Raw genomic sequence first — 17,362 nt, forward strand, 5'->3', positions numbered from 1 at the left:
CGGGGGAGAACGGGGCTGAACACCGGGGTGGGGGACCACCGCGCTCCAGGGCTGGGACGAGGGAGAACGGGGCTGAACGCTGGGGTGGGGGGCCATCGCGCTCCAGGGCTGGGACGGGGGAGAACGGGGCTGAACACCGGGGTGGGGGGCCATCGCGCTCCAGGGCTGGGACGAAGGAGAACGGGGCTGAACGCCGGGGTGGGGGGCCATCGTGCTCCAGGGCTGGGACGTGGGAGAACGGGCTGAACGCCAGGGTGGGGAGCACAGGGAAGGGCAGACGTACCTTGTAGAGCTGGTGAAAACCGAACGCAATGCCTGCCGTGATGACAGCCAAGGCACCGTAGTCTCTCCATCGGGACCCCACAGGGCCTGAGGTTGGGAGGAAAAGGCACATCAGCAGAAGCACACAGGTCCTTGCCGGGCAGGGGAGGGCACGTGTACTGTCTGTTAATCTGGAAGGATCGGCAACTGTGACACACAACTGCAGGAGAGCGTGTGACAGTGGGAACAGCGGCTTGGCTGCGTCTCCCTCCTCTGTCCGGGCTCTCGGAACGACCCACCTCAACCGCGCACCTGCTGTGCGGAGAAGGGTAGCCGTGAGCCAAGTCCCAGGGTGGCAGTCAGGTGGCAGAGGTGATCTGCAGACCTAGGGCATGGTCTCCACTCTCACGGAACAAAGGGTCCTGTGAGGCTGACACAAACACGCTTAGGTGTGCACAAATACACGTCCCCACAACCTGCTACACGCAGTGATGAGCTAAGAGCCACCTCAGAACCGGGGGGGGGGGGGGGGCGGGCTGCATCACCTGTGTATTCGAGACGTCGTGAAGCAGCATCTGTGTGCCCGACAGCGTTGCAGGCGCAGGGGCCTGGGCTGACGAGACCCCGGTGCCCTGGCCTGCTCTCGTCCTGAACCATGCAGCAGACAGCTTACAAATGACTGAACAAGGTAACTCCAGACCGTGATCAAGAAGGCCCAACGGGGTGGGGTGCCTGGCCGGGCTCAGTCAGTGGAGCGTACAACTCTTGATTTTGGGGTCCCAAGTTCGAGCCCCACATTCGGTGGATAGATTACTTAAATAAATAAAATCTTTAAACAACAACAAAAAGAAGGCCCAATGGGGCAATGTGGCCAGGGGGAGGGCCAGGGAGGATAGCCAGGCGTCGGCAGGAGGAGGACTGGAGGAGGCAGACGCTGAAACATGTGGGGTCCCAGACAGAGCTCCAGGCAGGGGACGAGCAAGTGCTAAGGCAGGGGTTGTGCTCAAAAGAGAGAAGGCGGCCAGTGTGGCCCGAGTGAGCAACTGGGCCTACCCGAGAGGGGAGACCAGGAAGAACAGAGGGGGTCAATCAAATGGGAGTGGTGGAGGGTGGGGTGGGGGGAAAGAGGTGGGACATGCAGCGGCCAGGTGGAGAGCATGGCCGGGGAACCCGGTCATCAGTCACAAGCAGTAGGGTCACTGAAGGCTCTGAATCCGGGAGTGACCCAGTCAGCTCTATATCCTGGGAGAACAACATCGGGTACCCTCGAGGGCAAGATACAGGCGGCAGGGGAGGGAGGCAGAGGCGGGAGGAGGCTCCTGCTGGGGGACACAAAAGGTAGGACGGACTGGCACAAGACAAGTGGCCCAGGAGAACACGTGCTGCTGTTGGGCGGGAACCAGACCCGGGCAGCCAGGCCTCCCACAGGAGCAGCCCCCGGCCCAGTGCTCTAGGACAGCATTTCAGGAGTTGCCCCGACTCCTGAATGGAATTCCAATCCCACAGGAGGAGAAAGGAGTTTTCTATCTCGTAATCTTTCCGACCGACTGTTTAGAAAGTACTTGCATGTCCATAATCTTCTCTGACGCTCTGCCTCCTCTCAAGGGATCTGCTGTGGAAGGCACGGTGCACCATTTCCAGAACGATCAGCGGTGTGGGACACTAATCGGGTCTGCAGAATCAGACCACAGTGCCCAAGGCAAGTTATCCAGAAGGCACCCACCTGAGGCGTGCTGCTATGACAAGGAAGCTGGGGTCTGGACATGCATTTGGGAGAGAAAAAGTGAAGAAGGAAGAGCAACGGCCTTCCCAAGCTTCTTGAAAAGAGCACCACAGCTCCTAGAGCGAAGCCCCAACTGCAGGGACAGACGCTGTGTGTCTCCGCCTTCACCTCTCCCAGTGCCTGCGGGCTCTTCAGGTACTTGTCATGCCCTGGCATCTCCCGACAAAGGCGAGCAGGAGAGGGACCTTCTCCAGGCTCAGTGGCAGGATATGGGCACAGTGAGGAGGGCCTGATGACACACAGGCCGCCAGGGGGATCCAAGGGGCAAAGACTTTCAGGGGGGAGAGGGAGACGCTCCCTCCTCCCCGAGCTGCTGAATCGGGTTTCAGGAGGCAGACGGGACAGTGATGCAGGGGCCTGGAGGTATCTCTCCTTGGCCACCTCCCCCCACTGCCAGCACGGCCTGTGGATCCCAAGCCAGTTTCCCAACGTGGCAAAGCCCTGGAGTCTCGTGCACAAACTGTAATCAACAGGTGGCCTTTCCCTCAGCTCTCAACTTCCTGTTCTGTTTTAGAGCTTCTGAGTGGCTCATAGATGCACGTGGTGTAAACGGCGCATAGCATCTGTCAGTCTACTGCCAAGAGGCTCCCTCCACCATCAAGAGTCGCTGTGAACAGCTTCCTGTCTTGCCCGAGACTTTTTTTTTTTTAAAGATTTTATTTATTCATTTGACAGAGAGAGACAGCCAGCGAGAGAGGGAACACAAGCAGGGGGAGTGGGAGAGGAAGAAGCAGGCTCATAGCAGAAGAGCCTGATATGGGGCTTGATCCCACAATGCCGGGATCACGCCCTGAGCCGAAGGCAGACGCTCAACCGCTGTGCCACCCAGGCGCCCCGAGACTTTTTATGCACATATAAGACAACACAGATATGTACTATTTTCCTTCTCGTTCCCCCTACTTCTCATCTTGTTTTTTTTTTCCATAGCTGCGTAATATTCTGTTAAGCCATTCCCCACTGATTTCTGGCCTCTTACAATTTCACACAGTGCTGCCCCCGAGGACCGTGTACATATGTCACCTCACACATACGTACACGGACACCTGTACACATGAATTCCTAGGAGCCTGGGTCGGAGGTACATGGAATTCACAATTCTGAAAGATATTTTCAAACAGTCCTCCATGTGAGCTGACCCAGTTCGCTCCCATCAGCCACGTCCCAGAGTGCCTATTTCCTCACGGCCACCAACACCGCGGGCTCATCCCACCCGGACTGCCGCCCAAAAAAGTGGAAAAGAAGACTTCATACCCATTTTCATCTGCGTGAATCTTACTGTGAGTGAGGACTGAGCATCTCTGCACTGCATGTCCTTTTTGGCTACTGTGTATGATCCCTACTCTTCTACTCAATTCCTTTATCAATTTCCTCATCAATTTATAGAACCTTCTTCTATAGCTGAATGCGGCTTTCGGGAGGCAGAGGGGACAGTGATGGAGGAGCCTGGAACATGAGCCCTCTGTCTATGACAGAAGTTGCACAAACCCAGGGCGCCTGAGTGGCTCAGTCAGTTAAGCGTCTGCCTTCAGCTCAGGTCATGATCTCAGGGTCCTGGGATTGAGTCCCACATCGGGCTCCCTGCTCAGTGGGGAGTCTGCTTCTCCCTCTGCCTGCCACTTCCCCCGCTTGTGCTTTCTCTCTCTCTCTGTCTGACAAACAAATAAAATCTTTTTAAAAAATTTGAAAAAGTTCTTCCATTTTTCTTTTGATTCTGCTTACAGTGTCTCCTGGCGTGTAGCATATCCATGTTTATGTAAATGTAGCCGTCTACTCTCACGTGGGCTCTGGGGTGTGGGCTCTGGCAAGCCAGGACATCCCCACTTCCTCCCAGGGTTGTGCAGCGACACTCAGGGTCACAGAGACTGTCTCCAGAAAGGAGCTCTACTGGGGCACCTGGGTGGCTCAGTCAGTTAAGCGTCCGACTCTTGATTTCGGCTCAGGTCACCATCTCAGGGTCCTGGGATGGAGCCCGTGTCAGGCTCTGGGCGTGGAGCCTGTTTGGGATTCTCTCTCGCCCTCTCCCTCTGTCCCTCCCCCTCCTCCCTCTCTTAAAAAGAAAGGACAGTTCTGCCGCTCTGCTGTCGTGAACACCCCCATCCATCGAACATGTACAAGGCTAAGCGGCCGTGGCTTCTGAAAATCAAAAGCTCTGAGACCACTGCTGGAGATGGACCTTTCACCCTGACCTGGAGGAGCCAGGAGGCTCTGAGTTCCGGGCAACCTTCTCATTTGTCTCATTCCAAGCCCACTCTGCTCTGAGTGCCCTGACACAGCATCCAACATCCAGTACAAGCTCACCTTCAGGAGGAAAAAGTGGAGAGAGAGTAAGCTTAACACTCTTCAAGAGAGGCCCTGGTCAGGAGGGCTTCCGTCCATGCCCAGAACACCCACCTGGGCTGCCAGAGTCCTTGGACAGGACACCTCCAGGATCGGCACGCGTCCAGAATACATCCTCACCACTGCCTTCTCAAATCCCCACTCAATAACCTGCAAGAAAACAGCTGCAACCGGGCAAGAAACTGGGCCAGAACCCAAAGTGTGCTTGGCTCCTTCCTTCCCGCAAACCTATGCTGTCTTGAGAAGCGCAGCCTCTCGTTCCGGGCACTGGAGCTGGAAGGCTGAACAGGTGCGGGCAGTTCAAGGGTCCACGAACCAGAACCCCCTGCGACAGCTGCAGCCACCTTTCCAGAGCTCTGACCTCCTTGAGCAGCAAGCAACACCTGTGGCTCCCTGCCGGCCGCACCCTTCACCCCCCACACCGCCACTCGCTCCTGACATGCTCGCGTTAAGAACATTTTATTGCCCCTTGGTTTTCATTATTAATGAAAAGGGACCAGAATGATCTTTCCTAAAGTTCAGAGAGTCTATAAAGACAAGAAGCTGAAATGCCATTTTACTCGTTTTGGAGATGTGTGATACAATTCTGTCTTGTAGCAAAATGAAAAAAGAGAGAAACTAAGATGGAGGGAACCCTGACCCGGCGCACGCCTTTCAAAGGGTAACAGACCAGGGCTACTGAGAAAGCACTCGGCGTGATCCCAGACTGGCTCGAGGCCCCAGCCATGACCCCCTGGAGTCCTCTCTGCCACCCACCCTGGGGCCCACCTTCCCCAGAGCCAGTGCAGACCCCCACGAGGGAACGGAGAGCAGGGCACCGGGCCCCCACGTTCCCAGAAGGTCCAGAGTTTTACAGTCACGGGCAGAAAACAGGGCCGGTCACTTTTCTGCTCTCGCTCGGAAGAAAGGGGAGTGGAATGAATGAGCTTTTTAAAAACTTCAGAGCCTCTAGCCTGGAAGCAGATGCCCGCCTACGTCCAAAGCAGACACGAAGCCTGAGATGAGAGGTTCTGGTTCCACACCACCAACCCGATGGCTCCCAAGGACATTTTTCTCTTATCAAGCACAGGCCACTTGACTAAGGAGGCAGAGCTCTGTTACGTTGGAAGAACGGAGGAACAAGGATATGTTTACTGTCACTCAGATTCAAGCTGTTTCACAGCACTTCCCCAACGGGCCCAACCAGCTAACGAGTTGAATGGTCCAGTACTTTACCAAGACCTCACCGCTGGCATCTCTCGAAGAACAAACACGGTCAACGGTGGCAGCAGGTGCCCCCCCCCCCCCCCGCACAGCCGGTCACTGCTGGCACTGCCCCGCCGCCCCAGGCTGCAACGAGGTCTAGGGACAAATCACTGCAGGGAGAAGAGCACAGGGCTCTTCGAAACTCAGTGCCTTCTTTCACCTCCCAATGACTCTGCCGAATAGCCTGAGCTCGGACAGTCTCCACGGAGGTCCGCCTGCCCGAAGGCGAACCCACGGTGTACGGTGGCCCTGTCAGGGGCAGGAGAGGTGCGTCCCTGTGCCTCCTTAACCATTCCCTGAACACAACTAAACCAAGAGGACTCCACTCCTTTAGTCAAACCTCCATGACCAAGAAATGCTCACCCAGCGGGTGAGAATAAAGGTCAAGTAACACGTGTGGGGCTGGGAACCCCTCACACAGCACAGCAGCGTTGAACCTGAAGCCGCCAAGTCATGTGCCTGGACTCACTGGTACATGGAAATCCCACAAGCCAGCGGAGGCTCATCAACACAGAGCTGGAAACGTCACAGAACCGTCCTGCTGCGACAGTCGGAGGCGCTCGCTGTCGACGCGGAGAAGCTATCAAGTCCGGGGAGGCCGACAGCTTGAGCGCAGGGCCAGGTCCCCTCCACGCTCCCCAAGGCTGGGGCTGTGACTCCTCACGGTGCCATGTCTAGCTGCTCAAGTCATCCCAACAAGCCACCCTGAAAATTAAATAAGACAGGCTCTTCCACAGTGCGGTCCTGGAATCAAGCCAGCCTGCTAAACCCGTGCTTGTTACGGCACAGAGTGGCGGGGCTAACGGCACACACAGACCGGCGACCGGCTGCAGGGTTATCACAGGCAGAGCCGCGGGGGGCGGGCCACCGTGTGGGGGGCTCACTGAGGCACACGGCTGAGCGCGGCCGGCGGCGGCCGGAAGGACACACCGGCCAGAGAGCAGCAACGAGAACACAACAGCTCTGCTCTGAACCGAAGCACCTGGGCAGCTGTGAGGCAAAGACACCACGGCAGCCCCACAGCGGTCACATCGGAAAGTTCAAGGCCTGTCTTCACATGAACACCCTGTGAAAGACAATCTTTCCACTTCTCACGGGCTGCTATGCTATCGCTAGTGTCATCTTTGGGCAGGAAGGACACTGGCAGTCACATCTATATCCTCACTCACAGATTAAAATATTCGAGCTCTAATTAAACTGTAAGATCAGAAGAGCCCAGGAATAGGCCTAGGCTTATGTGGTCAAGGGATTTTTTTGATGAAGAGGCCCAGGTAATTCTATGGGGAAAGGATAACCCGTGTAACACCTGTGCTGGGACAAGTGGCGAGCCACAGGGGGAAGAAACGGAACCTCGACCCTCGCCTCGTATCCTACACAAGCATGAACTCGAAACGGATCACACGCCGAAGCCAAAAAGCAAAAACTCTAAAGCTACTGTAAGAAAACAGAACACAGAAGAGAAAATCTTTGGGGTGGGCAAAGACATCTTAAAATACAAAAAGAATGAGCCATAAAGCGGGTAAAAAAGAATAAAATGGACATGATCAAAAGCTTTAACTGCGGTTTTTCAAAAGACACTGCCAAGAAAACAAAAAGGCAAGTCACGGGGGGGGGGGGCGGAGGAATCTGCAAAATACGTATTTGATAAAGAGCTACATCCACACAACTCAACAATAAAATGACACGATTCAGAAAAAAGTGCGAGAAGATCGGAAGAGATGCTCCACGCAAGACCCATGCGTGGCCACGGAGCACATGGGAATACCAGTCATTAGAGAGATATGAATTAAAAGTACAATGAGATTCTATTACATACACATTTTTAGAATGGCTAAACTTGAAAACTGAGAATACCAAGTGCAGATAAGGATGTGGAGCTGAAATTCTCCTACGTGGCTGAAAGAAAAAAAAAAAAAAAAGAACCTGATGTTGGGGAGAGGACTGGTGCAGGGGGCACAAAGACACTTTCTGGGTCGTGGGAATTTTCTATATTGTGATTGTAGTGTAGGTTACATGAGTTAAATGAATTATAGTTTGTGAACTCACCAAACTATACACTTAAAATTGATTCTTTTTTTTTTTTTAAAGATTTTATTTATTCATTTGACAGAGAGAGAGACAGCCAGCGAGAGAGGGAACACAAGCAGGGGGAGTGGGAGAGGAAGAAGCAGGCTCCCAGCGGAGGAGCCTGATGTGGGGCTTGATCCCAGGACTCCAGGATCACGCCCTGAGCCGAAGGCAGACGCTTAACGACTGAGCCACCCAGGCGCCCCGATTCTTTTTTTTTAACGATTATTTGAGAGAGAGAGAGAGAGAAAGCATGCACGTGCAACATAGGGCTGGATCCCAGGACTCCGAGATGATGATGGGCCAAAGTCAGACGCTTAACCAACTGAGCCACCCAGCTGCCCCTGGAGTTGATTAATCCTACTGTGTATAAATTATACTTCAAAAAAGCAGATGAGAAAGAAAAATTAAGAAAATCCAGAAATATAAAACTGCCAGATGACCTAACAATTTAACTCCTGGAGGTCTATGCAAAAGGACTGAAAACATACATCCACATCAGATTTGCACACAAATGATCTTAGCAGTGTGATTCAGGTCAGCCCAAACTGGAGATAACCTAAATGTCTGTGAGCCGGCGGACCGCTAGACACGAGATGGTACGCCCATAAACGGGTGCTCGTCAGCAATAAAAAGAAAGTGCTGCTATCTGCCACCCCATGGAAGAACTTCAAAAGTACTGTGCTCACTGAAAGAGGGCAGGCACAAGGGACCATGTATGGTATGATCCCATTTACCTGAAATGTCCAGAAAAGGTAAATTTAGAGTGACAAAGTAGTTTAGTGCTTACCTGGGGTGGGAGGTGAGATTCTCAGTAAGTGGGCCCAGAGAATCTTAATTGGGTGAATGAAAGTGCTAAAACTGGTTATGAGTGCGTCACTCAGTAAGATACTAGACGTCAGCAACTGTACATCTGACACGGGTGAGTGTTATGATACATAAAATGTACTTCAGTAGCTTTGTTTTTAAAAAAAATTTTTAAAGAAGAGTCTAGAAACGGAGCCATGCGTATATAAACAATTGATTTTTGATAGAAGGACCGGTAATTCAACGGGGGAGAGGATGATCTTTTGTATGTACAATGCTGGCACAGCTGGACATCCAGACAGGCAAAACTGAACCGTGAGCTTCACATCGCACCACACATAAAAATTAACTAAAAATGAATCACAGATCTCAACATTAAAGCAAACGCTCTAAAACTTTTGAAGAAAAAGGGAGAAAACCTCTCCAACCTTGGGGGAAGTAAAGTCTTCACAGATAGGACACCAAAACCATAAGCTGTAAAAACAAAAAAAAAAAAACAAAACAAAAAAAAGAAACCCAGATAGGACACCAAAACCATAAACTGTAAAAACAAAAACGAAAACAAACCAAAAAAAAAAAAAAAAAAAAAAGAAACCCAAAGACAAATGGACATCATCAATTTTAAAATCTTTTGCAAAAGGCAGTGTGTCAAGGGAAAGAAAAAGCCACGGGCCAGGACGAAAACTAACAAACACGCAACCGACAAAGCAGAGGCATCCAGATGTGAAGAACTCTTCCAGCTCAAGGAGACAACTAAAAATAGGCAGAAGATGGGAACAGCCACTTTACAAAAGAAGGTGTATGCAAATGCACAATAAGCATGTAAAAGGCCGCTCAACGTGATTAGCCATCCCGGAAATGTGAACTCAAACCACTAAGCGATACCATTGTATACGCATGAAAACTGCTGGCGTTAAAAAAGACCGAGAACACCAACGGTGAGCCTACGCGGCGACCACGTCTCTCACACGTTGCTGATGGGGACGTGAAATGGTGCAACCGCTTTGAAAACCAGTTCGGCAGTTTCTTACCAAGATAGACATGGACTTCACATCCGAGCCAGCAACTCCTCTCCTAGGCATTTACGCAAGAGATATAAAAACATACAGACTTGTCCACGAACATCACAAGAGCTTTGAGAGTCACAGCTCAGAACTGGAAACAGCCCGCAGCCCACCCGCCGGTGAACGGACAAACGTGGTACATCTCTACCATGGAATATCGCTCAGCAGTAAAAAGGAAGGAACCCCTGCTACGCACAGCGACTTGAATAAAGCTCAAAAACATTATGCTGAGCCCAAGACCAGACAAGAGAGAGTACATCCTGTATGATTCCATTTATATAAAATCCCAGGAAAGAGAAGTCTAGTCAGAAGCAACAGAAGGCAGACCAAGGGTTGCCCCAGAGTCAGGCTGGCTGGGAACAGGGCACAAGGGAATGTTCTGGGGTATTGCAAGTGTTCTACAATGTGGTGGTGCCCACATAGCAGCATACACATGTTAAAACTCAAAATGGTACAAGTAAAATAGGTGTGTTTTATTTTAGGTAAGTTTTACCTCAATAAAGCCAATTTAGGGGAAAAAAAAAACCGTTAGAACTTTTAAAACAAAGAGAAGAGATAAAGGGAGCCAGTAGTGATTGAGAACAACACCCAGCAGTGTGGGCTCTAGGTTCTCTCTCTGCTCAGTTAGCAGCTGACACCAAGGGGAAAAGCAAGACCTGAGAATTCAAATTCAACTTTTTAAAATGCCCCCTGCAATTTCTGACACATACAGAAGAATGTAACATTTATATAAGTTATGAAGCATGATAATAAAATTAGCAATCCTAAACCCACCTACTTTACCCGCTAAAGCTTTCCAAATACCACTGAAACTAGCCATGTGCTCCTCTCCACCCAGGGGAAACCATCATCCTGAAGTTAGTGTTTATTCTAACTCAAACTTTCTGTGGGATATGAAAAGCCGGGAACATGCCCCACCAGGACAAGGACTGCACTTGTCAGCCTCCTGTGCAGACAGGTGTGGCCGTGGGACTGAGTTCCAGCCAGCGGGCAGAAAATCAAAGTGATGTGGGCACTTTTCAGGAGGTGTCCTTAGAAGGCTGGCCTTTCTCCCTCCTGTCCCTCCTCCTGCTGGTTGGACAGCAGCTGGGACAGTTGGAGCTGGAGCAGTCACACTGGAGCACAGGACGGGTGCTGGCTAGGTGTCAGGGGTGCAGAGCATAGAGCCCTGACTGCCCACGTTTACAGAATTCAGAAATATTCTTCCATCTCGTTTAAGCCATTCTTATTTGGGGTTTTCTGTTATTTGTTGTGGAATCTTATGAAATGAACACAGGCTGCACCGTGGGCAAAGATATAATCCTAACTACCACCAACACCAAAGATTCTTTCAATGGCCTAAGAAACCTGGGACACTTGCCTGCCTCAATATCTACAAATGGCATGAATGTGGCACCCACATGGTACCACAACGGGCATAGCACAAAGCAAACAAAACAGACAGGGTGCTAGCTCTTGAAAAGCTACTATTCTTTTTCTTTTTTTTTTTTTTTAAAGATTTTATTTATTTATTTGACACAGATAGAGACAGCCAGCGAGAGAGGGAACACAAGCAGGGGGAGTGGGAGAGGAAGAAGCAGGCTCATAGCGGAGGAGCCTGATGTGGGACTCGATCCCATAACGCCAGGATCACACCCTGAGCCGAAGGCAGACGCTTAACCGCTGTGCCACCCAGGCGCCCCGAAAAGCTACTATTCTAAACCAGTCACATGGACAAAAGAAAAAATACAATTTCTGAAAAATTAGAGAAATGTTTTCTTCAATACACAAAACAGTAACTTCTATGTAAGTAAAAAGTGAGATCTGCCTTCATAAACTCCAAAAGCTCTCACCATCACCCCAAGCAAGATGGCATGGGTTTGTCTTCGCTGTACTCCCCCAAGCACTGGGATTCCCACTAAATGGTCAAATGGTGGCCTCCTGTAGGCAAGGCCTGTCCTCCACTCCCACAGCCTGCATGGCCGAGCACATGGGATGCCCCACTCAATGGCTCCCAGGAAAGCTCCCACCCTCCCCCCACCGGCTGGGGGTATTACAGGACAGCCTTTCAATTCCCAAGCACATTTCCACCACCAACTATCCATTCAACAAGCATTTCTAGAGCACCTGCTAAGTCAGAGCCTTGGGTTATAAATTAAAAAAAAAAAGCCTCTAATTCAAGAAATTCCGATGTAATAGAAAAGACAAGCGAATAAACATTGAAGGGTGTACAGCAGGGAACAGGGAACTGAGCAGGCCAGGGGGAACCTCCATCCCTCTGGAACGGAGGCATCTCAAAGAGTCCCTGGAGGAGCTGACGGCTGCCCCCGACCCTGAGGGACAGCAATGACCTGGCCGGACAAAGAAGAGGGGAAGGCAGAGCATCGGGACAGCTGCCTCGCACACTCCTGGAACGTCTTCCCTAACTCTCCACGCAGCACCTTCTCAGATGATACAAGTAATTTTGGTATAGTCTAAGAATAATGTGGTCAAATAGGTAATATAGCCTCAAAAATGATTAGATGACACATTTTGAAGTAAAAAAAAATCAATGTACTTTTGACTGTGCTCCATCAGGGCGATGGCCTGGCTGCCACCTCCCTCTCCAGGCCTCTCTTCTGGCCCTGCCATCCCAGGCTCCAGCCACCGGACATTGCACAGTGTCATGTCCATATGCCTTTGCCTTAGCCTGGTTGCTCCTGTCCATCTTGGTTGGTCAATGAACTGACCATGTCTCCCCTACCCCCATCCAGGTAAGCATCTCCTGCTGTCTGAAGTGCCCCTTTGCCCGTCTGTGCCACTGGCTTCACCTGGACCTACTTCACAGGCACCGCTGGTTGCTTAACTGCCTTTCCGACTCGACAGGGAAAACTGGAGAGAGCTACCAGGCCTTATTAATCTTTTCACCGCAGGGGTCTAGCACCGTGCCCGGCCCATAGCAGGAATAAAATAATAAATGCCTGCTTAGTGAATGAAGATAATCAAGGGTAAGTATATGTTGCTAAACAGGTCAATCTTTGAAAGACCTAAGTTGGTTATCAAAGACAGTGAGGGAAAATATTAAAGCCTAAGAAAAAAATACCATCTTACAAAATTTACAATGGCCCTGCCTAAATCCCAAAGCTGCCTTGCTTCTTGTTTCTTTGGTTGGAAAGAAGAAAAATCAGCTTGGAACAAATCAATCAATCAAGCACTTATCAGAACTTTATGTTCAGGACTGGGTAGGCACCGCGGGTATATACACATACTGATTCCTGATTCAAAGTCAAACAAAAAGAAAGCAAAACGAGAAGCAGAGAACGTCAGATTTCCTCTCGAATCCCAGCCTGACTGTTCCTGAGCTCTGTCTGACTTTCCTCTGAGCCCTGACAACACTGGTTTATTCTCACTCTAGGTGACATCAAGCTTCCCCTCTGTGTCGACCTCCTACTGCTTTTACAAAGCCTTCTCTGACTTCTCTAGCCCACATTAATTTTTCTCTTTTCTGTATTCTTATGGAATTTCTTGTCTGTATAATTAATTTTGGCATTAAATCACAATGTCTTATATTATTATCCTTTTCTTAAGAGTTTATCTTTTCTCTCCCAGAGAGCCTGTAAGAGTTTTAAGGATCTCATTTTGTATCTCTGACGATTCTATACTAAGCACACAGTAGATGCTTAATAAACACGGACGGATTGACCTGGTACCTTTCTGGCAGGTGTCCAAGTCCTCTTTGCTGACACAGGCATTTACTACCATCTCAAGGTCAACCACATTCACCAGAGAGCAGAGATACCAAAAGCAGCACAGAGTGGGACACCTGCCGCCAAAGCAGAAGGGCCAGCAAGTCCAGAGGTGAGCATCCAAGAGCACTAGGCTCCCTGGGGCAGTCTTGAAAAAGCTCACCCCTCCCCGAGACATGAGCACCTGGGGCTGAGCCCAGAGGATCCCATTTTCTAGACTTGGGTTCACAGATGGAATATCTGTCCTTAGAGAGCCAAGACATGGGAAGGAAAGGGCTCTAGATGTAAAATGGGCAGGAACACACATGAGTGGAGGCCATAAATCCCTCCCAGGACGCAGACAATGCCTCAGTGATAAGCATGCAGATTGCACACCTAGTTCAGAAACTCCCCTGAGTTTGCTTGTAATTAAGGGGGTTAGAAAGGTAAAAAAAATATATAAACCCAATTAATCATTTAAATATTTAAAGTCAGATTTTTTCCTCACTCCAGGATTAGTATATTTCATAACGCCAGCAGCAGACAGCCCTGGTTTTTACTGGGGTTCATTTTAGAGCATGTTTAAACTAGTCAGATTGAGTGATGCTTCCAGCAACTAATCGCATGTCAAATAAAAGATATTTTATGTAATAAATTACCGCTACAAGTAATTCAAATGTCATTTATCAGTTTTATTATCAGTCAGGCAAAGTCTTGTTTCTCTATATTAATCAAAATCAAGCTTTTTTTTTTTTTTTTTTTTTTTGAGCAGTTTTGACACCTCTTGGCAAAAGTACAGAAGTGAAGAGGTAGAGTCACCCCCGGAGCTGAAAGGAGCAGTGGAACAGTACAAGAGGAATGAAGCTCACCAATGACAAGTAGAAACTTCAGGGATTTAAAATTGCCATTACCATTGTTTTTATACTAGCGTCAAAGCAGGAAGGAGTCTGTCTCTAGGAAGATGTATTTTATTTTTAGGGCCGGGAGACTCTTAAAAATACTCCTACCTAAATACCTAAACGTGTAATGCTTCTTCTCAGAGAGACCTGGACAGAAGAATCTAGACGAAGGCACTGTCCCCCTCCCCCTTCTTCTTTTGCCTCTTTCAGAAAGAACAACAGTTTAACCCTTTGTGCCTAACAAAAGTAGGCACACGCATGACGTTTTAGGCCAACTCTGTGACCAACCAGAACAATCTGTTCTGAGCAAGAAGTTTCCAAGTAGCCAAGAGACCTGTTTGGTTTTAAGCCATGGAGGAAACAGCTGGAATAGAACAGATGTGCGTCTTAGAAAATTCTGCACCCCAGCTGCCACTGCCTGTCCTCAACAGATCCCATTAAATGGCTGGGCCGAGGGACACAACTAAAAAAAAAAAAAGTGTGGAGACCTAGCCTTTGGATAGAAGGAAACACGGAGAGTATGTCTAGTGACCCAAAACAAACACAATGGGTCGGAAAGAATGCCGGCCAGGAAGGGGCCGTGAGTCCCAGGCTCACAGTAGCTGCTACTGACTCCGGAGCGCCAAAACAAGGCTCCCCGCTGAGCGCCATTTCTCAGGTCTCAGGGGTCAGAGGACTCCAGTGGTTTGTGAGACAGGGTGACCACGGATGAGGTGCACTTGAATTCCTGTTACCTGGCCTCGCCCATTCAGCCTCAACCAGAAAGCAAAAGAAAGGAGATATCTGAGATCTGTGACACCACAGCCACCGCCTGGCCCCCCGCACTGTCTTGAGCCAGAGGGAGGGCAGCAAAGCCAGGGCCAGAAGGTAGCTCCAGACCACGTGGGGGGGGGGGAGGAGTCAACAAGCCTGGCATCTTGTGATGCCTTCCAAAATCTGACATCTAACACTGTTTAAAATTAACATGTTTTGAAAAAATAAAACTTCTGAGACAATTAAAATGAAGACAATTACAGAAAAGGCATTTTATTTTGAAAGACAACAGATCCAAGGCTGAGTTGTTACAGACATGAAACTTGAGCTATTTTCCATCACTTTGAAGTGAATTTTAATCTTTTTAGACTTTTTATAAGTGACTTAACGAAAGGTTCTGGCTGTATTTTGGGAGATTGTACATTTATGACTGGTTTGAAGAACTGTTATTCCTCAAACAGCTTCACTTAAAAACAACATGGGTCATGTTCTCATGTAATAATTAAAAGTTAATTCAAAAAGGACCTTTACATTTAATCTGAAATTCTCTAACAGATTGTCACCACATAAGTATACATGGTATAGCCAGGACAAGGAAGGAAAGGAGGAAAGGGAGGGAGGGAGGGAGGGAGGGAGGGAGGGAGGAAGGAAGGAAGGAAGGGGAGAAGGGGGATGGGAGAGGCCACCTCAAATCTACTAATATTAACTTTAAAAAATAAAATTAGGAGAGGAGTCATTTCAGTGAGCAAACGAGAACGCGGTCATGAATCAGATGTTCATGTACTTCATGAAAGAGTGATACGACGTAAGAAAACAGAAACAGAACCGAGAAATACTTTTATAGAGTCTTACTTGTAACCAAAATATTTCAAACAACACAATACACTCATTTATTCTGGTCCCTCATCTCTTCTTAAAACTTTGTCACATACTTAAAAGTTTGTCTAGGAGAGGATTTGGGTGTGGCACATTCTTTTGGAAAAACCCAAGAGCTGTCTCCTAGTCCCAGTGTCTCCCGGCTTGCTGAGTCTGGGATATGGGAGGCATTGCTTTTTTGGCTGGTATCCCGAACCCCAGTCAAGGTTAAAGAAGGAGTTTGAGCGGGTGACTTACTGTATGGCTGAGCAATGAGGTGAGGGGGCTGGACAGGAACCACCTGTGTGGCTGGGCCCAAGGACGAAGGCTCATCGGCAGCCGTGCCCGACTGCTGGAAAGCCAAATCAATCTCTTCATCTGTCAGCCCTGGGGGGGAGAAGAGGACATAATTGCAGGTGAACACCTTTGCCACTGTCCCTGGCCGCCTCGAAATCTTCATTGAGAAAGGACCCTGAGAGCCACAGAGTGCCTAGCATCCTGGTAAGTTTCCTCCCCAATTTCGGATTCTCCGGAACCTCTCTCAGTTGCAATTTAACCTTAAGCGACAGAATATTAGCCTCCACACTGCTTCCAAATGTGGCTCATTCAATTTCCTTAATTTATCCTTGAGTTTATTGCTGCTTTTGAAGTCGCTCCGTACTGCAATTCTCCATTCTTCCCCCGAAAACAGATACCATCAACTGCAAATGTGACTCATTTTAATCTGTAATGGTGTTAAAAAAAGAGGGGGAAAAACTAACAATAATGCATGAAAACAGACAGGGAAACAAAAAACTAATTATTGGGTGAGACGACTAATTAGTCTCGATCGTTTCCGAAGACGGGAATAATTTGCTTTATTTTATGACAAATGCAGAAATAAAAAGAAAAATCAGGACTGACTGTGATTAGTATGAATGGGATATAGAATGTAAAGAAGAAAATAAAACAAGAAAACAGATCAAAACAAGGCCAGGCCCAAACTTTCAGATGGTTATTGCTCCAGCCTAGCACAGGCTGCCTGCATCGCCTTTGGCTAGCTTTTCTGCCTCCCTTTGTTGTAATCCTCGCGACACTGAAGTGCACTGAGCTCAGGACAGCCGGGAAGAGCAGGGCGCCATCTGCAGTGGCTGCGGCGTATGCAGAGGGTTTGCCCATGGGAGAGGACCAGGCCGGGGAGGGCCCCAGGAGACCCCATTTCCAGTGGGCACACGGCCGCGGCCGACTAGAGACGCTGGCCCTGTGGGAAGAGGACGAGGGTGCCAACCAAACGACTTGCCCGCAGGGCCGGTCTGAGAGGTGGGTACGGTGGGTACAAAAGTGCTTGGGCTGCCGAGAGTGGGAGCAGCAGTGCGGAGGTCACTGTTAAGTCGCCAAGACCGCTCCGGCCGGCCTGTGCTGTTCTAGGAATCCCAGTATCCAGTGCAGCCACCACGCAGAGCCTTTAAACGAGGGCCGAGAGCTTTTCCCCATCTGCTGGGCAGCTCTCCATCAGAGGCCCACGACGCGGTGTATCTGCCCCTGGGGGCAGATGAAGTACACGGAGCTTCTGAGGGTCAGCATCTTCCGGAGCATGGTGCCGCACGCTCGGTGCCAAGGGGCTAACAG

General features: G+C 49.6%; 1 protein-coding gene across 5 annotated transcripts in view; it reads right to left on the reverse strand.

Annotated features, from left to right (window-relative positions):
- PEX14 (peroxisomal biogenesis factor 14) overlaps positions 1 to 17,362 on the reverse strand; it is a 133,579-nt gene that overhangs the window by 11,322 nt on the left and 104,895 nt on the right. For 4 of the 5 annotated variants that reach the window (XM_045776886.2, XM_087858733.1, XM_045776885.2 and 1 more), the window contains 2 exons: positions 16,013 to 16,141; positions 284 to 369 (listed from right to left, as the gene is read on the reverse strand). In XM_045776886.2, coding sequence (XP_045632842.1) covers positions 284 to 369; positions 16,013 to 16,141 — 215 coding nt within the window. The remainder of the gene's footprint in view (positions 1 to 283; positions 370 to 16,012; positions 16,142 to 17,362) is intronic. The other variant, XM_045776887.2, reaches the window with a different exon arrangement.

The sequence above is a fragment of the Ursus americanus genome, chromosome 33 (genome assembly GCF_024610735.1).
Source record: "Ursus americanus isolate L20-20 chromosome 33, mUrsAme1.1.p, whole genome shotgun sequence".
NCBI classification, from domain to species: domain Eukaryota; kingdom Metazoa; phylum Chordata; class Mammalia; order Carnivora; family Ursidae; genus Ursus; species Ursus americanus.